The sequence below is a fragment of the Aquarana catesbeiana genome, linkage group LG03 (assembly GCF_042186555.1).
Source record: "Aquarana catesbeiana isolate 2022-GZ linkage group LG03, ASM4218655v1, whole genome shotgun sequence".
Classification (NCBI taxonomy): Eukaryota; Metazoa; Chordata; class Amphibia; order Anura; family Ranidae; genus Aquarana; species Aquarana catesbeiana.
Genome location: NC_133326.1, coordinates 348,666,509 through 348,690,270, shown reverse-complemented (window position 1 = coordinate 348,690,270; position 23,762 = coordinate 348,666,509). Strand labels below are relative to the sequence as shown.

Below are 23,762 nucleotides of genomic sequence, written 5' to 3'. Positions count from 1 at the left end.
AGTTAGCAAAAAAGTTAAAGCCCTTTTCCTGGCGCATGATGGCAGCATACAATGAGTTGTGGCCCTGCCCCGACAGCCTGATGGGACTGGTTAACTGGAAATCAAAGACAGACCCGGCTTGCAGCATTCTCCTTTTTGTCCTCACCTGGTCAGGACTGGAGTTGCGCCGGCTCAGCTCACGACGGTAAAATTTGGAAAATTCTTTGTGCATACTCGCGCTACTGACCATTACAAATGTTTTCTTTAATCCTCCCATATGGTGCGTTCCCATTGTATGATGCCATGATGCACCAGGAAAATGGAAACTTGTATACTCCCCTTTCTGTAATTTTCCTTTCCTGGTGCATCTTCATGGCAGCAATACAGATTCCTACCCAAATGGTGACAGTTATAGAGAATGCTGCAAGCCGGGTCTGTCTTTGATTTATAGTTACCAAGTCCTATTAGAGTGTGGGTGCAGAGCCACAACCCATTGTATGCTGTCATGAAGATGCACCAGGAAATACAAATTTAAGGTGAGTATACAATTTTCCAGTATCTGTCCTGCAAGAAATGATGCATAATACATTGGGCTAGCCACTTCAAGACCGCCGCACGACTATATACGTCCAAACTTTGAACGGGGATATCGTTGTTATGGCAACAGCTAGCTGCCATAACCCCGGTCTCCCCGTTTTCATGCGGCGGCCGGCTTTCAGATAAAAGTGGTCCCTGCAGCGGATTCGTCGCAAGATCACTTTTATCGGTGGTGGGAGAGGGTGCCCTCCACCGCTTACCGGAGCCATCGGTAGCGGCAGAGGCGATCACGTCCTATCCTGTGGTGTGTCTGGGGACGAGTGAGGCTAAGATGGCGCTCACTCGTCTCCATGACTCTGCTGGGCGGAAGCGACGTCAAAACGTCACTTTCGTCCACGCCTCTTAAAGGCACATTTTTTCAAATGTCATTTTTCGAAATGACTTTTTTTTTTTTTTTTTTTTTTTTTTATTGCATTTAAGTGTTATTTTGAGATCTGAGGTCTTTTTGACCCCAGATCTCATATTTAAGAGGTCCTGCCATGCTTTTTTCTATTACAAGGGATGTTTACATTCCTTGTAATAGGAATAAAAGTGACACCATTTTTTTTTAAAACAGTGTAAAAATAAATAAAATATTGTAAAATAAATAATAAAAATAAAAAAATTTTTTTTTAAAACCCCCCTGTCCCGACGAGGTCGCGCGCAGAAGCGAACGCATACGCGAGTAGCGCCCGCATATGAAAACGGTGGTCAAACCACACATGTGAGGTATCACAGCGACCGGTAGAGCGAGAGCAATAATTCTAGCCCTAGACCTCCTCTGTACCGCAAAATATGCAACCTGTAGAATTTTTTAAACATCGCCATGGAGATTTTTGAGGGTAAAAGTTTGACGCCATTCCACGAGCGGGCGCAATTTTCAAGCGTGACATGTTGGGAATCAATTTACTTGGCGTAACATTATATTTCACAATATAAAAAAAAAATTGGGCTAACTTTACTGTTGTCTTATTTTTTTATTCAAAAAAGTGAATTTTTTCCAAAAAAAGTGCGCTTTTAAGACCGCTGCGCAAATACGGTGCAAAAAAAAGTATTGCAATGACCGCCATTTTATTCTCTAGGGTGTTAGAAGAAAAAACATTTATAATGTTTGGGGGTTCTAAGTAATTTTCTAGCAGAAAAACCTGTTTTAAACATGTAAACACCTAAAATCCAAAACGAGGCTGGCCCTTAAGTGGCTAGAGTACAAGTGCTACAATAATGTGCAGAACCAAAGCAAAAAAAAAAAAATCTGGGACTCAAGAGGATTAAAGCTGGCTGTAGGCTGTTTTCTTTTCCTTTTTTCTTTTTTTTTTTTTTTTCTTTTTTTCCTTTTTTTTTGTTTAGCCACCGGGTTGACCAAAAGAAAACTGATTCCTCCATCCATACAAATGAGGTGGATGGAGGAATTCCCTTCCCCGGTTGGGACATTGTATTCTGATAGTGGGGACCCACCACTGTCAGAATACACTGATCAGCAGCTGCATTGATTGGCTGCAGTTGCTGATTGAGTAAAATTTTGCAACATGCCCACTTTGACAGAAGTCGATCAAACAATCAACTTCTATCAAGTGGGGACTGACGCACACTGATCAAACTTTGGCCGGCCCTGCTAAACCATCTGCATTTCGATAAGTGTACGGCCAGCTTTACGGGGAGAAAGGCCTGGGGACTAAAGTGGTTAAACCTGTCCAAACGATCTTTCTTGTAGCAGTTGGTCCCCAGCTGCTTTCTGCTTCCGTAAACGTGAGATTGTTTTCTTATATGACCAACTGTCACCCTATGCCTATGCTCAGTTGTAGAGTTGTAAACCTTTGGATAGAAAGCTTTCCCTGTGTGACCCCTGTGAGTGCAACAAGAAAACAGTACAAGTAACTGTGTGATGTGGGAACATTTTTTATCTCTTGTAAAAAAGCTTAATCAGTTATCTTGTTTATGACCTGTTTGACCATTAAACAAAATAAATGGATAAATTATACGTTGTGCAAATGTATCCAGTATCTTTCCATAGTAACGTTGCTATCCGGTATAGGGAGTGCCATAGCACCTGCTTGTGTGTAGTTATTACCTTATCAGTGAAATAAAATCACACTCGTTGTGGCCGATAGCCGAACAAGCACAGGCTTGTTTCCTTTCATTCATTATGTGCTGGGAATGTGAACACAATGCCATTATTTATTTATTTTTTTTATACGTGTAATACTGTAATGAATGTCAGTTCTCCTGCTGACTTATTAATTATTATTTTTTTCTTGTTGGTATATTCAAGGAAAATGCACCTTAGGTCTATCGTTACAATACATACTTCCCATGAAAAAAATGGCCAGGCATGAGAGTTACCAGGTGCATTGTGTGTGGTTCAAGTCATTAGAAACTGCAGAGAGTCTCTTGTTTTCAATTAAACTTGGTCCATTAAGATGGAGCGCTAGTGGGGATTGCCCTACATACATCTTCCCTAACCCCCCTCTCCCACCACTCTGCCAATTACATCTCCCCCCCCCCCCCCCCCACCACCCTGCACTACATTTAAATGGTCTGCCTCTGGCGGAATATATAGAGCTTCCTCATGCGAACACATAGGAAGAGTATACTTGTTTGCACCTATGGCCATATAGGAAAAACTATTATTATTATACAGGGTTTATATAGCGCCAACAGTTTACACATCGCTTTACATCATGGGGGAAAACAGCACAGTTACAATACAATTCAATACAGGAGGGATCAGAGGGCCCTGCTTGTTATTTTTTGGGTCAATTTTATTTTTTATTTTGCATTAGTGTTTAAAATTATAATTTTTAGCCCTTGAGCACAGCCTTAAAGCAGTAGTAAACCACAGAGGTTTAAAAAAGAAACAAAAAAAAAAAAAACACCGGTAAGGCAATTGCTTAACGTGCTAGTATGTATCACATACTAGCACATTATGAAATTAGTTGCCTTAGAACTAAGCCCTCCTGCGGTGTGCTGTCACTGCTGAGAGGGCTGACATCTTCCCCCCGCTCTTTCTTCCGGGTTCGTGGGCTGCGGTGGTGTGAGTGTCTAGAGCTGCGATGACATCACTTCCGTGGGAGCCCTCGGTTCCAGCACGAAGCTCTGAAGGTCCGGTGCGGTATGCCGAACCTTCAGAGCGCATGCACTGGTGACGTCCCTGGTTGCATCCAGGGTGAATATCTCCTAAACGGTGCACATTTAGGAGATATTCCTTTTACCTACAGGTGAGCTAAACCTGTAGGTAAAAATCATAAAGTGGGCTTTATTACCGCTTTAATGTTAATTCCGCGCTTTGCCCTTGCGGGTTTACTTTACTGTTGGCCCTGCATCTGCCTAGACTTCCAATTAATCACTTACCACTGTTGACCAACAAAAAAGCTCTGTGTAAGCTTCAGGGTGCAACTTGGAGCATACAGAGGGCTAAAAACAGGGCTGGGTGCCTCAGCAGCCAATCAGCAAACACCCTAACGGTCATATGATAAGAAAAGGAGTGAGTCGCATGCTTTCTCCATACCCAGAGGAACCAGGTATGTCACCCCCTCCCCAAGTCCATTGGAGCAACAAGTTTAAGCAGCCGTTGGAGCTGGCGTTAAAGGGGTAGTCCTGGAAAACGATGGCCGTCACTATCCGTGGATCAGACCATGCTTCCAAAATGGCCATGATTCTCTGTCTGAACTCTACATTTCTTATACTATTGGAATGATATGGGTTGTATCAATTGCTTTGCTGAACAGGCCATGGGAGTGATGGGGCTAGTAGGGTTGGTATATACTAGGGATTATTTTTTTAATTTATTTTTTTTACCTTTTCTATGTTTCACGTCCACAGCAGTGTCTTTATGAATAAGTAGCTATCCCCAAATTTTTGCAGTTTTTACAGATAATATTAGACTTTAGAAGTATGGTAATAATATAGGTGTAAATTATTTGCTTCTACGATGGTTGTAAATCTTTCTTGAAATTTACTAACAGAGGTTGGGAGAAAAAAGAACATAGAAGAAAACAAGATAATGTTGTTAGTGTTTTAGTTGGTATGTTCTTGTAACAAACTGTATCTGATTTGTATCATGTGAAGATTCTATCTGGTTGAGCTCCACCTGAGCTTGTGCAGACATTTTTAGAAGCACTGAGAGCTAAATATACCATGCCCAAAAACTAATCGTACTCAGATGCTGCTTTGTAGAGCCACTGGAACTCTGCAAGCGGACAAAGTGACAGAAGAGGTGGTCTCCTGATAAATACATATGGAAATCTTCTTAGGCTTGGTATTAGTTAGGCAAATTAATTAGCCAAAAACTTGGCATTAGTTTAAAGTAAATTTTGTATTGAGGAAACATGGAGGTTGCCATTACTGGCCTCTCCTACTGAAATGATGCCCATGTGTCTTTCTGATCGGGTATCTTCAGTACTTTCCTGGTCACTGACCTGTATGTAAATCGGGAGTCTTGGCTTCCCTCTGACTTTCATCACCTGCTTGCTCTAGGTCACTGACTTTGACTGTTTTGAAGCCATTCAGAAGCATTGATTTTTAACATGAAGTTTGTTTTTCATTGCTAAAAGCGGACATTGTTTTAAAAACGAGCCAAATGCATTCTTAGATGCAAAAAAACCCCCTAGATATTAACATTTATACTGTTTTAACACCCCACTGGAGCAAATTGGTTCACGTTTTGTTTTTGTTTTTTAAGGCTCAACTATAGGTATAGGGTTCTATAAATGGAGGTTTTCTATTTACCGTATCTAATTTTATCTATTTTTTTTCTATTGGTTGAACTGGATGGACTTGCCTAGTTGTGTGTTTTTTTTTTTTTTTCAACCTATGTAAATATGCAACCTATCTAGTGTGAATATGACAAGATAATGTTTTATGGCTGTGATATAAGCCGCCCAGGAATTGGACAATCACAATGCATTCATAGGGTCCATGCACACTAGGCAGCTGAAAAAAAAAAGCCATAACCTCTGGCAGAAGGAGCAAAATAAAAATGCTCTTAGTAGCTCATATTGCGCAACAGTTTATCAGAGTTTATGGACATTTGCTTTTATATGTGTTTTTTTTCCCCCCAAAACATTCCCTCTCTGCTTGTTTTTACTATAATCAATGTACACTTGAAAATGACGAATGCTTATAAACGGCACGTTTTATGTGCATCAAGCATTTTTTTTTCTGCCTAAAAGCTCCTCCCAAAAACACGATTCTAATCTGTGTTTTTTTTTTTTTTTTTTTTTTTGTAAACTCCCTAATGTGCATGGACAAATAGACCAACCTAGAGCTACAGGTTGAAGAAAAAAATGCCAAAAGCCTGTATAAGCAGCATTTTTTTTTTTTTTATTTTATGCCCAGTATGCATGGACCCATATTCATATCCATGGTCTAATAAACAACATTGTCCTCTTTGTATGTTATAACCCAGCTGCTGATGACAGCCAGGCGAAGGGGTTAAACCTTTCCAACACAAAGGCCCCAGGAAGGAAGGAAAGGCTGGGGAACAGCACATAACTTCCAATAGGATGAATTTACATTACCTGTCGTCTTCTGCGTTTCAGGCAAACACTGGGCCCTGTGATTGGAAACAAATTCATATATAATAAGGGAAATGGTTACTGCATATTTCCACTGCAGAACAAGTGCTGTGATCTCGTGGGGAAACGGACAGGAAGGTATACAGGCTTCCGAACAGTTTATCCTCGGCGGGGACCATTTATTTCCTCCTTTTCAGGTTTTTAGAATACCCATACAGTATAGGCGAAGAGCCATCTCTTGGTGTACGTGTTATAGTGCATGGCTGAAGCAGCTTGCAGAGTGGAATGCCACTGTTTACTAATGGCTGAAATATACAGTATTTTGTAGCTGAAAGGGCTGTTTAGTATTTTTCATTTAACAGATGTTTATGGGATGGTCCATGTTTTGTACGGATGTACTTTTGACTAGCAGTTGTGTAGTATTCAATGAGCAGTTGCCTTATGAGTAGCACTCTATTTTTCAGCGCTGGTGTCCTAGGGCTAACTCCCACCATGTTTTGCTGGATTTTTTTATTTTTTTGTTATGTTTTCTTAACATCGACTGCCATTGCTGAACTCTTCCTGAAATGAGTGTTACTGATTCTACTGCCTATCCTTCTGGCTTCTGTACACGTTAAGTCAGGGGTGTCAAACTCAATTTCATTGTGGGCTGCATCAGCACTGTGGTTGCCCTCAAAGGGCCGGTTGTATCTGTAGGACTAGATGTCTAGAGCATCCCACTCTCCATTACATCAGATGTCAAGACTCCCCTACCCTCCCTTACATCACAGTACACCCCCCCCCCCTGCTGCTGCTGGGAAAAACTGGGTGGAAGCTGGAAAGCAGAAAGCGCAGAGTCTGGAGGAGGACTGGATTCAGCTGCTGGAGTCTGCTTAATGCTGAGACTAGGGGAGGAGGAGATGAGGGGGTGCTGTGGCTACACAAAGATGCAGGATTTGTAGGATGAGTTCTGTCCTCTCTGCTGCTGACTGATGAGATGGGGGGAATGGTGGGGGGGACAGAGACGAGCCTCTCCGCAGCTGCATGGAAAAGCAGAGGGGTTCTGTTATCCTCTCTGTTGACGACTCCTGAGACAAGGTGGAGGCAGAAATGAAGAGGGGTGCTGCAGCTGCAGGAGAGGTAGGAGGACCACATGAAATGGCCTGGAGGGCCAAATCTGGCCCACGGACTTGTGTTTGACAACATGTGCTTTAAGTGATTGACCTAATAGAAGTACTTAGGCTGGCATTAATCAATTATCTTGAAGAAATTTCCTTTAGATTTACCAAAACCATATAATATGAGGTCAAACCTAAACACTCTCTATTTGTATGCAGTCAGGCAGGCCCTACATAGTTGAAGGTATATCTAAAAGAACAAGAAAATTGTATAATGTATGGCCAGCTTCTGCCTTAGCTTGTTCTGTGTAGGTGATTCAGAATGTGTAGGAACCTGAGGATCAGCAATGCAGCTGACCTTTTCAGAAGTAGCTTAGCAATGGCATCCTTTGCATTTCTGTCTTAAGTTTTTAGTGGGTGCCAGTGGATTGGGGGCTGACAGGATAGTTACTATGCATTCGGGAAATATTGTGTAAAAATTGAAAAAAAAAAACAGAGTTGCAACATATGAAGTTACATCCAGTATTTTCATTTATTTCTGTATGCTTCTTGCTTATAAAAGAAGTGCGGCCTGTTTGTTAATGCCAAAGGTACTATGAAAAACACAATAACCCATAGCACGTATGAAGAATACATATTTTATAAGACTCCATCAAACTGCTGAATTAAGAACTGCTTTCCATTGATGACATCAGTGGTCCTTGCCCTGTACATATACTGTATAGACATGGTGGTATAGGAAAAGAGGTGAGGAGTCACATGGCAACAAGAGGGTCAACTACACACTGATCCTCCACTCATACATCACTGAAATTCTTCAATGAAAACAGACTGAGACTGCTCTAAGCCATGTCCAACTGCTGCTTTCAGTCACAGGTGCTGACCTTGCTCATGAGCTTGTCTCCACCAGATACGAGTAAGGGTTGCATACCTGATCCAGCAATTAAAATTCAATTTATTGCTCAGAAAGTTACAAACACCCCCTGCCTTAGTCCTCTTGCTCTTGTTGCCTTTTGTCCTTTATAATAGCTAAGTCGCAAAGGTTAATTATAAGAATAAACTCTTAAAGTTGAAATGCGTCAGGCCAGAGGACTTGTGCGAGAATGTATGAGTCCGCACCAGGTGAGCTTCTTGGGAGGAGAGGAGGGTTGTACGGGGTGTCAAAGCAGGGGGCAGGTTCCTCCCCCAAATAGGGAGCTTTTTTAATGGGATTTCGGTTTTAAAAAACTGTTCACATTTCATTACATACAAGCCTAATCTTTTATAATTTATTCTATTTAATTTTTTTTACCTTCTTTAGATACAAGCCATCACAGTCGTCCAGTGGCCAATAGACCATGTTACACGTTTCTCCACTGTGGTCAGGACAGAAGACTTGTCCTCTCCAGAACTGAGTCTCCACGGTTTCATTGCCAAACTAAGGGGAAGAATATCCGACTTGATACTCATGGAAGAAAAGCCATCCGTCGTAATAGCTTTTGTAATGGAATTACCTTTACCAGTCGCCCCATTCACCTGTATGAGAAAGTCCGTCTGAAGCTTGTGTCCGTCCACCATGGCTGGAGCGGAGCTCTACGTTTTGGATTCACAATTCATGATCCAGCGCAAATGAAGACTGAAGAGATACCCAAGTATGCATGCCCTGATCTGGTTACCCGACCTGGGTACTGGGCAAAAGCTTTACCAGAGCGATTTGCACAAAGGGACAATATTTTAGCATTTTGGGTTGATCGCCATGGAAGAATTTTCTACAGCATCAATGATGAGGAGCCCATATTATTTCATTGTGGCGTTAAAGTCTCCAGCCCTCTCTGGGCCTTGATCGATGTCTATGGCATTACCCAAGAAGTACAGATACTAGGTACAATTTAATTTTTCTTTATTTGTATTTTGTTTAAAGGGTAGGTGTAGAATCTACAGAAAAAAAAAAAACGTTGCTCAATCCTGCACACTTTTCCTCAAATTGTGCACATAGTAGTTAAGTTTAGCAATTTCTCTTTGTCTAATGAAAACTCGGCATTTCCCTGAGTTTAAGTCTGGTGAAAGTGGTTACGAGCATGGGGTGAATTTCCCCAGCAGGGACACTAATGGCAGTAGGAACATGACATTCTAGCCCTCCATCACTGTCCAAAACTAAAAAAAGTTATTTTTCTTTAGATCCACTTTAATTTAGCTGTACCTATTTATAATTACAGCTTTAGGAGGAATTTCATACTATATACGTGCTTTTCCTGGAACAGCTTGACCTTCCCAATTTAGGTTCATGCCTCAAAGGTTCTTAAAAATCCCAGATATTTTATACAATTTATAGTATTGTATTAATTATTTTAGATAATTCTCCAAGATTTGTATGGCTATACTAGTAGTTTTTGTCTTTTATAAAACAAAGCTCAGCAGTTTTTATGTTTGGTAATTGAGGTCAGCATGAGATCTTCACGGATCCCTAAAATGTAAATGTGCCACTATGCTGGGGCCCCAAATCCAGTGCTTCTCAAAAGAATGTGTAAGATGGAAAATTATATTTAGTAGTCATGTGACCCTATTTGGGGTTCTAGCCAGCAGTTTGCACACCTAATTCCTAGAGGATGACGTCTGCCATTTGATGGTTGATAAAACAAATCGGTACTATTTTAAGAGACCCTGAATCCGCTTCTTTGGTTAAGACCATGGACTGAATTGTTTTCAGTCCTCAGTGATGGGGAGGTGTATAGAGTAAAGTGAATTAGTCTTTTATCTCGTGCGATGTGCTCTCAGCACAGTCCTGCTGTATATTGAGTTGCTCACTTGTAGCCATCAATGGTCCTGCATACTGTATATCTTGTATGTCCCATAAGAGACTCTTTAGGGCCTCTTACTCTGCATTCCTCTGTTATCGGACGGGGTTTTTAGAAAGTCCAACACTTGACCCTGCACGAGAAACTCCAGCTACCATTGTTATCACTACACACAGGAGTGTTCCAATTCGCTTTTTAAGATCTTGGAAACTTAGAACCATTAAAATAACAGATCAACAAATTACCTCATTTAGACAAGTGGCTGATGCAGTTGAGCTTTGATCTGGGTATGTTGGACAGCATGCATGAGACATGCTAATTGAAGCAGTACAAAAGCAGTGATTAATGTACAAAGTGCAGCAAAACATAATAAATGAAATGACTATACTATTATCTGTTCAGTGAACAATGAGTTCTCATTTCTGACCCATAGCTGCCAGTTAGAAGTCTTCCTTAGCTTATCATGCTTCCGTAAACTGAAATGTGACTGGATGCTGCACTGCCTTATTGAAAAAGGACAGTAGATTAGTCTAGACAGGCTATTTTAAAGCTGATTTAGGTGAAACCCCAGCCAAAGTGTTACATTTTGGATAGCATGAGGAAGGATTAGAAGCTCTCAGGTTTTTACTGCCCTTTGTAAACCCATTTTGGCAATTCATACTTAAAGTGGAGTTCCAGAAGCTGTTTTTATTTTTTTTATTTTTTTAAAAACACCCATGTGATGGTCGCACCTACACCTATATAAATTGGTATGAGTAATGTATTTTAGTAGTCTTGTTCTGGTTTAAAAAACGTGCTTTGGTCTTCCCTGTGAGTCTGCTCCCATCTTATGTGTGGACATCTGAAGGCTACTCATTGCTTGTTCCAGAAAACGGCGCTCGCGCATATCGTAGAAAGTGCGGCGCATGCATACTGCGATTCTGCAGGTGGAGAATGCCCATTGGCTCCAGGGATTGATGAAACTCCAGGAGCCAATGCGCAGCTGCCGGCCGGAAATGACCTACCTCGCTACAGCAAGGAACCACGGAAGCGGAGCATTGCCTGGTGATATAAGGTACATATATTGCTGGAAAAACGATAAATCGTGCAGTATTCACGAGTGCAGGGGCGAAAAGTTTAAAATGTGGGTGGAACTCCACTTGAAAGTGAAACTACACTTTATCTGAGCACCACAAACCAAAAATGCTATTTGGTTAATTTTTAATATTCATAGCAATCTCCCACATCCATCCATGTTTTCATGCTTTATTTTGCTGAGAAATCACTTTGAAAGACTCCCCCGAGCATTTCTAACCGTGGCCATTTTGAGCAAGGGCAGATGAGATTCATGTTGCATTTACTTTCTGCAATCCGACTGCCCTTAGCTCAGGCATGCAAGCAGCAGACTGTGTGCTTAGCTTAGAAAGCCCCCCCCCATTGAAGACTTCTGGGATGTATGACATCATTTGCCTAGGCGTAAAAATCAGGAAGTAACTGAAGAAATGTGAAAACAAAATTTCAAAACAGGCAAATATGATATACTTTCCTATCCATTTTCTCATACTCATGTTGATTAAGAGCGTGAAAGTCTGGCCATACACTAATTGAAGTCCAGGCAGCTCAGCAGGATCTGGCTGAATTCCGATCAGTGTACGGCCATCCTTGTTCGTCACAAGTTGATCATTATCACCTTCTTCTGATGAAGAGACATGATGGAAAACAGTTTTTTTTTTTTTTTTATCAATCACTTAAAAGTTTTATACTGCAAACACACTGGTACTCTAGATATTGGTAAGTAGTTCTGTTGTGTTTTATATTTACTGACTATAGCTGACATCATATAATGCATACATTCATAATGATTTGTGAATGATATCCTTTTGAATTCTAGCACGTGCAATGGTGTATTTTCTAAATGCTGTGTAGAAAAAATGGCAACCGATGGCACTACTCCTGGTCATTATCGTTGGCCAAAAGGCCTCCTGAAATCCTTGCCCATCGACCGATATTTTCTCTGTAGCTTGCACTCTTCCGTTGGCTGTTCAGCTGTTCCTATAATGAAGTGAGGCACAGCTGTGACTGAACTGGAATGTGTGGGCTTTTTGAAGACCCTCCATATAGTTCACAGGCCACACCTGTACAATTGTTCACTTTCTTTTTAGGCAGTCGTTTTTTCTTTTTAGGCAGCCGTTTCGCTTCTTAAAGTGGTTCTTTACATATTAAAAATGAGCTTTCTCTCATCTGCCTCTTCTCCCCTCCCCCTAACACAATAGCAGATATACTTTTAAGCTTGGGGAAAGTAAGTATGGTATCTTTCATTGTCTTTAATGCGCTAGTAAACGGCATAAAAAAATAAAATAAATCGGGCCCTGGTCAGTTTGTGATAATGTGCTAGTATACTATATTATAGTATACTATATTATTACAGACTTCGGGTTCGCTGGCTTTGGCTGGCTTTGGCGATATGAATGGCCAAGCCAGCAATGACGTCATGCACAGGAGTCACTGTATACGGCATGGCTCTCAAGGAACGGAACTGGTATGCTGTTCCTTCAGAGCGCATGTGCCGGTGACGTCACTGGTTCTATCTAAAGTAAGTATCTCTTAAACAGTGCCTTATTATAGTCTTACCTATAGGTAAAAATCATACATTGGTGTTCACTCCCACCTTAATACTTCCGGATTCCTTGCCTGGAACAGGATGACGTAGGGTTGTCCACTCACTGCCTTTTTTGGGATGCCCACAACACGCATCCCAGGGGGCCACTAGCACATATGCATGCCACAAGTCCCATATCGCTTGCAGAGTCCTTCAGCATGTCTGCGCATGCACAAGATCTTTACACACTTGCAGACATTCCAGAGGTTTCTGCTAGTTATATGGGTCCTGGTGAAGACTTGCAGGGTGTCTGGTATTTGGCACCTCAAAGAGACCCCTGGCCATAGCTGCGCATGCGCGAAATCTCCCTAAATAGGAGTTTCAAAATGGTGGCACCTTAGAGCGGCACATGGAGAACTTTGGCTGCATGGAAGACCATGCTGGACTGCAGGGACAAGTAAGTATGTTTTTTTTTTTTTTTGTTTTTTTTTTTTTTTTAATCATACAGGGACAAATATTAATGAGTTTCTAGTTTTACCTAGGTAGGATGACGTTCCTCTTCAAATATAACATTTACTGTGTATCTAAGGAACCAGTCATTTTAGCTTTATATTAAGAGGAACATACCGCAAAGCTGTTGTACATTTTTATAGCCTTGTGACCTTTTAAAGGTATTTGGAATGACGATGAATTCTTTTTGTTGTCTATATTGCTTCTGTGCTTCACAAGACCGACACTTTAAACATTTCTCAAAATGTCAGCCGAAGCCCGGTGGCCTTTTTTTTTTTTTTTTTTTTATAGTACTTTCCATAGTTTGTCTATGGCTTGCTGAGCTATAGTCACGGAAAACCATTGCATCTGGAGATTTACAGTTTTAAATTTCACCGACGTTCACGCAAGGTGCTGAAAATAGACACAGTAAACTTCTCACTGGAGTGTCGCATTGTCTTAAAGGATCAGGTGAAAAAGCTTAAAAAGCTGGTGTCTTTATTGTCGTGTGCTGACAGTTTGGGCCTTCCAGAGCCCGGCAGTACCATCATTAAGATTACAGAAAGCATTCCTGGACTCCTATCGTGTATTCTGCACCAGCATTAGCTCATCTGGATTACCTCTTATGGTAACATGTCCCCAGCCTCCTCCTGTCTGCAGGTTGACGTTTGTGGCCATGTGTGCTTTGTGACAAATGACCATTGACCTGTGACCTGACATGTTAAGTAGCACCCAGTACATGGATGCCGCAGAGTAATTCAATCAGTATATTGGACTTGTGAATTCAGCATTTTCTTCCAAATATAGTTGTGCTCACAAGTTTACCTACCCTGGCAGAATTTATGATTTCTTGGCCGTTTTTCAGAGAATATGAATAACACAAAAACATTTCTTTCACTCATGGTTAGTGTTTGGCTGAAGCCATTTATTATCAATCAACTGTGTTTTACTCTTTTTAAATCATAATCTCAACAGAAACTACCCAAATGACCCTGATCAAAAGTTTACATACCCTGGTGATTTTGGCCTGATAATATGCACACAAGTTCACACAAAGGGGTTTGAATGGCTATTAAAGTTAACCATCCTCACCTGTGATGTGTTTGCTTGTAATTAGTGTGTGTGTATATAAAAGGTCAATGAGTTTCCGGACTCCTGACAGACCCTTGCATCTTTCATCCAGTGCTGCACTGACGTTTCTGGATTCTGAGTCATGGGGAAAGTAAAAGCATTGTCAAAGGATCTGCGGGAAAAGGTAGTTGAACTGTATTAAACAGGAAAGGGATATAAAAAGATATCCAAGGAATTGAGAATGACAATCAGCAGTGTGAAAAATCTAATCAAAAAGTGGACAATGCGGGGTTCTGTTGAAACCAAACCATGGTCAGGTAGACCAACAAAATTTTCAGCCACAACTGCTAGGAAAATTGTTCGGAATACAAAGAGAAACCCACAAATAACTTTAGGTGAGATACAGGACTCTCTGAAAACATGTGGTGTGGCTGTTTCATGATGCACAATAAGGAGGCACTTGAAGAAAGATGGACTGCATGGTCGAGTTGCCAGTAGAAAGCCATTACTATACAAATGCCACAAAGTATCCCGCTTACAATACGCCAAACATCACAGAGACAAGCTTCAAACCTTCTGACAAAAAGTCATTTGGAGTGATGAGATCAAAATTGAGCTTTTTGGCCACAATCATAAATGCTTCATTTGGAGAGGAGTCAACAAGGCCTATGATGAAGAGTACACCATTCCTACTGTGAAATACGGATGTGGATCATTGATGTTTTGGGAATGTGTGGGCTACAAAGGCACAGGAAATTTGGTCAAAATTGATGGCAAGATGAATGCAGTATGTTGTCAAAAAATACTGGAGGAACATTTTGCATTCATCAGCCAGTAAGCTGTGCATGGGACATTCCAACATGACAATGATCTAAAACACAAGGCCAAGTCGACCTGTCATTGGCTACAGCAGAATGAAGTGAAGGTTCTGGAGTGGCCATCTCAGTCTCCTGACCTCAATATCATTGAGCCACTCTGGGGAGATCTCAAAGGTGCAGTTCATGCAAGACAGCCCAAGAATTTATAGGAACTGGAGGCTTTTTGCCAAGAGGAGTGGGCAGCTTTACCATCTGAGAAGATAAAGAGCCTCATCCACAAATACCACAAAAGACTTCAAGCTGCCATTGATGTTAAAGAGGGCAATACACTGTATTAAAAACTGGGGTTTGTAAACTTTTGATCAGGGTCAACATATCTAAATTTTATCATCAACACATTGCTAGAATTCACAAAGACACGTTAAACACTAAAACCACCATTTAGTACAGATCTGTTTTTGTTAAAATCGTTACATGCCTGCAGCTAGGGTAAGTACATAAAGCCCCATTCTGGGATAAATTTCACCTGAGTGAATGAGCTATCATTTACGGGCTAAGGAGGCCACTGTTCTGTTTAAACAGGACTGACAAGCTTCTATCAATACAGTATTACTCCTATACTGTGGCCTTTATGGCTGATGCCTAAACTGCCTTTTTGCCAGTTCAGGTCTGACACGTAGGTTAGTAGTGGATCCAGATGCACCAAAATTCACTTTCGTATTGCAGTAATGCACGCATGTTTTATTTTTATTTTTTTAAAGTGTCGTAATGCACGCATGTTAACAGGCATTACATTATGGTAGCCTATTTATTGCCATAACATACCCCAAAACTGGTTCAAAAAATGAACAAAAGAGGGCGCAATAGCCTAGTGCATTATTCCACAATATTTCATTAGAAATAATCATCATAAAGTAGAATCGCAAACATATTGATTAAAATCGCTCATCAAGCTACTCGCCTGTATCCCTATATTCTTAAAGACTTTGTCCCCCCCCCCCCCCATGCCACATTTGGCACCTTTCAGGAAGTCCGGGCCACGGCGCATCACACGCATCACCTCAGCAGCTCCTCTCCCTCCTCCTTCCCCGTTGCCGGGCCAGTAAAATAGCGCAGCGGTGCCTCGCGCATGTGCAGCAGGGACACAGCGTGAAGCCATAATGCTACACTGCCGGGTTCCCTTACCCGCAATAGCGGCGGCAGCACCCGACAGCTGATGGAAACATCGCTGGACTCCAGGACAGGTAAGTGTCCTATTATTAAAAGTCAGCAGCTGCAGTATGTGTAGCTGCTTGTTTTTAAATTTTGCAGGGGTGGGTGGACCTCCTCTTTTAAGTTCAACAGGCTCCAAAGTACAGGAGGACCTCACCAGGGTTGTCTTCAAAACGCGTCAGTCGGTAAAGACCCTGGTGAGGTCCCCCTATACTCTGAAGTCTGTTGCACCTAAGACTATAGACCTACGGATGAGTATTGGTAAATTTTAATCTATAGCTTTGTGAGTTTTTTTTGTTGCGGCATTGGGACATCCCCAGTCCGAGAGGGCAGCAAGGCTGGAGGCTTATACCCCCACGTCCTGGAGTCATTCTTAATACCTTCCACTGGGATATCGCACTTTTTTGCACAGGGGGGCTTTTTTTTCCTGACTCCTTTCTGAACGCACCTTACAGCAGTGCATTGCCATGTATTGCAGCACACTTTAGCAAAGGAGTGACAGGGTGCCATTTAAAATGAACACACGCGCATGCGTGGTGCAATATTGCACATCACCACAATTCAATAGTGTTATCTTATGTGGCGAAACTCTCCTTCTGGGAAAGCTAGCAGGCTGTTCTTCTTTGGCTTTAATGCTTTGCATGTTGCTAACCTGCAACAAGGATAAAGAATGAGGTATTCCAACTTTACCCTGGCTTTCATTTTCTGCATGATTGTTCTCAGACTGACTAAAGTTGGTCACACATTGTACAATTTGCTTATTCAGTTTCCTTTAGATTTACCTTCAACTATGTAATACAAGGCCCTGCCTGATTGCATACAAATTTAAAGTGTTTAGATTTGACCTCCTTCTATATAGTTTTGGTAAATCTAAAGGACAATTGTAAAATGTATGTCCAACCTTAGGCACATTGCAGTCAGACAATTAGCATTTTAAGAAAGAGCCCTCCATATTTTCTTTGACAGGTGTGCTTCACGTTAAAGAGAACCTGTGATAGTAAAAATGTAGGAACCACTATTGCGACAATGCAAGCTCCAGGGTTGTCCTCCAGATTCCTGCTTCAGTGCCCAGTGAATCCCTTACATGGAGCAAGTATGCAGAATGGCAGTTAAGACTTTCTTGGCATTCTGCTTGTTCCAGCTCAGTGATTTAATAGGAAGTAAAGCCAGTGTCAGACTGAGAGCTCTGGAGCCTGCACCAATAAAAACAAGTCAGCCATTGTAGCTCCCATATTTCTTTTTCTTGCAGGTTTAGGGAAGGTTAACAAAAGTGCGTTGTATTTAAAAGATGACATTGATAAAGAACAGAGCTTTGCACACCAAAGTTCACAGGATTTCGGTGATCTTTCACAGGATATAAAACACAGCGGGACAGCTAGTGTGACATCCCTGTTTATTCACACAGAAGATTTTCTGCATACACTCACTCTTTTTGGGATGGAGCGGAGCATTTTTATTAGTGGCGCGCTGTAATCTTATACACTTTGTTGCTTTGTGACATTATTCGTTTGGTATTTGGTTATGAAGTAGCAGATCTCCTTGATCATTTTCCTTTCTCTGAATTCTAAAATGAGAAGACTTCTGTAAACACTAAGCAATGCCTTGTCTTTAAAAGGCTTTATAGTGGACTTACTGCTAAAATTCACGCTTTACATGAACCAGTAGGACATGTCAGTATTACCAACCCATCCTATTATTATAATTTATTATTTATTTTTAAAAGTCTATCTTTCTCACCATGATTTTAAAAAAGTGCTACTAAGTGGCCTATCACATGGTCCATAGTAACCAGGGGCATTACAGTGTTTAATACCATTGGATAATACAGGGAGTCTGCTTTGTACAATGACCACTTTTCACTCTCCTCTCCACTTCCTTCTCCACCACTTTCTTTTATTTATTTATTTATTTCAGGTACTTATATAGCGCCGTCAATTTACGCAGCACTTTACATATACTTTGTACATTCACACCGATCCCTACCCTCAAGGAGCTTACAATCCAAGGTCCCTAACTCACATTCATACATACTAGGGACAATTTAACCTACCAGCATGTCTTTGGAGTGTGGGAGGAAACCGGAGTACCCGGAGGAAACCCACACAGGCACAGGGAGAACATGCAAACTCCGGGCAGGTAGTGTCGTGGTTGGGATTCGAACCAGCGACCCTTCTTGCTGCTAAGCGAAAGTGCTACCCACTACACCACTGTGCCGCCCCAGCCCTTTGTTTCTACCTGACCTTGGCTTGGTATCAAGAGATCCACAAATTTTCCCACTTCTCAATAAGTGATTAAACAGTACTGACTGGCATATTCAAGGCTTTGGATATCTTTTTATATCCTTTTCCATCTTTGTAAAGTTTCATTACCTTGTTACGCAGGTCTTTTGACTGTTCTTTTCTACCCCCTCATGGCTCAGTGTCTAGCTTGCTTAGTGCATCCATGTGAGTGCTAACAAACTCATTGACTATTTATACACATACACTAATTGTGATTTAAAAAGCAACAAATGTGGGAAATTAACCTTTAATTGTCATTTTAACCAGTGTGTGCCACCTTCTGTGTCTATACCAAGGTCAAACATTCCAGGGTATGTAAAGTTTTTATCAGGGCCATTTGGGTGATTTCTGTTATCATTATGATTTAAAAAGGATCCAAAAACTGTGTTTAGTTATGTGGTCATGTGATAATAAATGGCTTCATGTGATTGCTATCCTTAAATAAAAGACAGTTTTTTGGCATGATCCAGTCATATTTTCAATACTAATGCCAATATTTCACAATTTCTGCCAGGGTTTGCAAACTTTTGAGCATGACTGTATATCTGCTGGTTAAAAAAAAAAAAAAAATTCATCAGAATCCCCCCCCCCCCCCCACCCTTACATCACGGTCCCTATTGGAGTCCCCCTTACATCAGAAGAAGAGACCATAGGCAGCCTCTGATGACTTTAATCCTCACTTGTTTCACATTGAAACTACACCACTGACCTTAGCTGGAGGCCAGATGTGGACTGTGGGTCGTAGTTTGGGGACACCTGACATAATGCCCAACTGAAGTTTCAGCAACAGGCTTCTAAGTTGAGGCTGCATACTACATTTTGGCCATTAGATGGAGCTGACGATCGTAGGAATTTATTATGGGCACAGTATTGCAGCTTGCATAGATGTGTATGACATTTGTCCAACAAATGTTTTATATGTAAACTCCCTAATGTCACACAAAGTAGTTTTTATGTATGTGTGTCCTAACTGCATTTCCGGCACAAGTGTGTAGGCCCAAATTTAAGCCCAAGAGGAGGCAGTGCAGCGCTGATGAAGACTGAATTCCCACTGTTACAGTTTTCTGCATAGAGCTACCCATTCATTTAAAATGAGCTGCCGACACACCAGAAAAAGCAGCTCGCCACAAATGATTACATCCATTTCTTGTGGTGCATTAACACAGTTGAGTACTGTTCATAATCAATTTTTAATTTATGTGAATTTAAATTTTCAAGGCAAGCTTTTAGTGTCTACCCACTTCGCTTAAGGTCCAAGCATTACTTCTACACAAAGCTTTAGCAAAATGTTAAGAACCACACTTAAACAAAATGCACACACAACCAAGGGTAATAAAATGAAAAAGTGAGATTCAGAGGGGACTATGGAAGGGGGGGAGGGGGGGGGGTTGGAATGATCAATAAATCTTTGTTTGATTGGGATTTAGAAAAATGTGAAGTCCACATTCAGTCCATTATCTCTTGTGTCAAACTGAATTATCATTTGTAGTTCAAAGGTTTATTTTTGAAGATCCCCTTTAAGAACCAAAACATTCATGCCTTCCATAGAATGATCTGGTTGTGAGAAATGTTGTTAAAGCAGAACCCCCCCCTTAATCAAACCAACAAGTGCAATTAAATGTTAAAGTCCAATACAACTAGCAATAGTTACTTGCCTCTTTCTGTTAGGCTGTTCTGTCACCCCTGCCAATAGAAAACCCACGCCGCCATTAAAAAAAAAAAAAAATTGGCAGCCAACTTTTTCATTCTTATTTTGTGCTCACCCACTGATGACGTCTTGCCTGATAGTGCTGTATAAGATATGGCACAATTGTTGTTCATAAGACTTAATACAGAGTATGCACCAGGCTAGATCTGGCCCTGCTAGTTATTTTTCAATGACCGTCTGCTCCAGATTTAATGCGGCGCATGCTCAGCTTCTCCTTGAGGAAGCCCTGGTGATGTAGCCTTCCCAGGTGGCAGCTGTGAGGCACTGGCTACATCACCAGGGCCGCAGAATAACAGGAAATGAGAGCTAATTGAATGTAAGTAAAAACCTTTTTTTTTTTTTTTTTATAAACACACGGCACACCTGGATGATTATACATCCGCATCAGGGCTGCTAATAAGGCAGTACAACCGGTCCTGCTGTACTGGGCCCAGGCCCCATCGGCTTAACAGGGGGGCCCCAGGGAAGCTTTATTGTTCATTTCTGCTTAAATGAATGAATGGATTTTACTAGACCACACCCACACTCCTACTTTACTTGCTTACCAGAGCTTAAAGAGGAACTGCAGTCTGCTCACATCATTTGTATGAAAACATCTTTGCTGTTCTGAAGCTTCCCTGCAACCACTTTGCATATTATTTTATTTATACTGTGATTCTATGCTTGCCAAATATGCTGCAGAAATCTCCCTCCACTGAGTCTGGCTGCAGCCATTTTAACCATGGGCAGCTGAAGCTGCTGCCTGTTCACTTCCTGGATTTACACAGACACACAGAGGCACACCTCCAGCTCTGCAGCTCCCATTGGCCCTCTTATGACTCACCCCCCTTCCTTCCTGGCAAACTCTCACGAGAGTGAGAAAGAGAGCTGTGCATGATGTCATAAGCCTAGGCGAATGACCAGACAAGAAACAGGAAGTGGGCTGTATAAGGGATTTACTGGCAGAAAAAAAAATGTTGTATTATCCAAAGTTAAAACAACAAGGGCAGAAGATTTAATTGATGGAAAGTTGAAAAAATTACTGAACAGAAGGGCTCAGGAGGTGGGAACAGAAGAGGGACTTTTTTTTTTTTTTTCTTTTCATTTTTGGGGCGTAGGCAGCTAAAGTCACTGCCATTGCACCCCCGGGAGGGAGGTGTAGGTGGGGGGGCCCTGTAAATTCCCATGATTTCTAACAGCAGCCCTGATCAGCATGCAGAGCTGAATGCACAATGCGTTGTTTAATATTTCTTATTTCCACTCCAATTAATTCTAAATATTGAACTGGTGTAGCTACAGGCTGGAAAGGTCTCACAGCCTTATCGTGTGACAGGAGGCAGCTGCATTGCATCTGCCACCCACACATTTAGCACAATAGGATGGATGGGAGTTTGTATTGTATTTCTTGTATTTCTGTCCCTGGCTGAGACCACAGACACTCTCAAGCCAGAAGTAGGCAAATAGCGGGTCTCCAGCTGGTGCTCAGCTTTCAGCATATCATGCCCCTCAGCATGCTAGAAGTCATCATTCAGCTACAAATGGAAAGTCACAGGTTGCAGGCCAAGCATGCCAGGAATATGTGTTTCTGCATGATAGGCCGCAGGATCAAGTTTGACGCCTGAGCGAATATTGAAATCTATTTTGTCTTTACATGTAACAGAAACTGGCATTTTGCTTTCCTAAAAAAAATAAATGGAATTTCCTAACACAAGGCAGTCCTTAAAAACTAATTATATTCCACCCAGTTCTGGTGATTTGCTCCAGCTGCATTTTCGTCAATGTCATCATTCAACATGGCTTCCTTGGCAGACCGTTTTCTTGCATTTTTGAAAGATGCAGTTAAAAAAAAAAAAATATAGGGAATATTTACAAAAAGTTTGTTTAGAGGGTTGAGAATTCTCAAAGATGAGAGATAAACCCAAACGTTTCGAGTTTTATTTTGCCTAATAGAAAAACATATAACAGTAGTTATTGCTGTTCTCTTTATGTTTCATCTCTTCTTTTTTGTTTACAAACTTTTTTTTTATTTGGTAAATATGATTTTTTATATATATATATATATATATATATATATATATCTATCTCTCTATCCACCCTGTTTCCCCGAAAATAAGACCTAGCGTGATTGTCAGTGATGGCTGCAATATAAGCCCTACCCTGAAAATAAGACCTACAAGGACTTTAATTAGGGCTTATTTGGGGGGTAGGGCTTATATTGCAGCCATCACCGACAATCACGTTAGGTCTTATTTTCGGGGAAACAAGATATATATATATATATATTAATTATATAATATTTCAGCCAGTGTTCTTAGTGCTGTCATTTAGAACATAACCTTCTATTTTGTAGCTGATTTGTCCCTAATGATTATTCTGTTCCATTTGCCCCCACAGATAGCACGTTTGCAGAGACCATGCCTCCAGGACGTCTGAGCAGTCCCCGACTGAGCACCTGTCTGCCCCAAAGTAGCCATGACTCTGCTAACTTCAACAATAATGAACTGGAGAATAATCAGGTGGTGGCCAAGATTGCCAACTTGAACTTAAGCAGGATTCCTCCGCAAACGGACAACCATGCCATCCCTTGTTGTCAAAACAGGCGGCAGCGTTCACAGGCCATGCCCACCATATTGGACACTGAGCTTCATTTTCATCTGACCCGTGGTGCTGACATCACCCTGTCACCAGACCGAACAGTGGCATATACTAACTGGCAGGAGAGCAACAGGACGATAGTGTTTACTGAGCGGCCCGTGCACAATGGCGAGACCCTGTTCGTGGAGACAGGTCAGCTGCCACTGCCTTATTATGGCTCGTTATCATTTGGCATCACCTCCTGCGATCCAAGTACATTACGGACATACGATCTGCCATCTAACCCAGAGTACCTATTGGACAGAAAGGAGTACTGGGTTGTACATCAAGGCTTGTTCACAATGGGCAATGGGGATATCCATAGCTTTTCGTTTACGCCCATCGGGGAGGTCCACCATGGCATCAACGGAAACAGTCGTGGCATGCTCATGTGTGTGGACTCCTCACAGCCACTTTGGGTATTCTTTTCTATCCATGGGATTGTCAATCAGCTGAGAATTATGGGTGAGTAGATATCTCCACGTTAGCCTGCTGATGTATGGTTTTCCTCATGCACCCCTTGACTGACAATTCCTGCTTTTTGTATCTTATTTATTGAAATTGAAAGTACGGGCACTTTAGTATAATTCAGTTGCTTGATAAAATCAGGTTCAGTTGCAATGGTGGACAAAGTGGGCAGAGCCCCTGTGCAGGATTAAAGCAGAACCTAAGGTAATAATTCTGCACAGCAAAACATTTGATTTACACGTCTGCCACACTGCACATACAGGCAGGTGTCACTGGTATTGCTCATTTCCTAGTTCGACATTTTCGCTTCTCCTCCGACCTGCTCACTGTACAGTGGATTCGATTTATTATCTCTGTCCTCTGAGCCAGGAGGGGATCCAGGAACATATAAACAAGCAGAGATAAGAGGAGTTTTATGAAATAGAATGTTGTTACCTTCCCGGTCCTACATTTTACGTAGGACTACATTGGGAGAAAAATAAACTTGGCCAGTAGACCACATTGTTTGGCATAAAGCTGTGATTTCAACAGTCCTCCATAGTCCCAGAGAATGAGGTGGCTGAATTAAAGTGATTGTAAACGTTCTC

General features: G+C 41.5%; 1 protein-coding gene across 1 annotated transcript in view; it reads left to right on the top strand.

Moving 5' to 3' along the window:
* The window catches only part of NEURL1B (neuralized E3 ubiquitin protein ligase 1B), a 94,880-nt gene that overhangs the window by 54,708 nt on the left and 16,410 nt on the right, over window positions 1-23,762 (top strand). Inside the window, exons 2-3 of the mRNA XM_073620592.1 lie at window positions 8,466-9,026; window positions 22,468-23,172. Coding sequence (XP_073476693.1) covers window positions 8,466-9,026; window positions 22,468-23,172 — 1,266 coding nt within the window. The remainder of the gene's footprint in view (window positions 1-8,465; window positions 9,027-22,467; window positions 23,173-23,762) is intronic.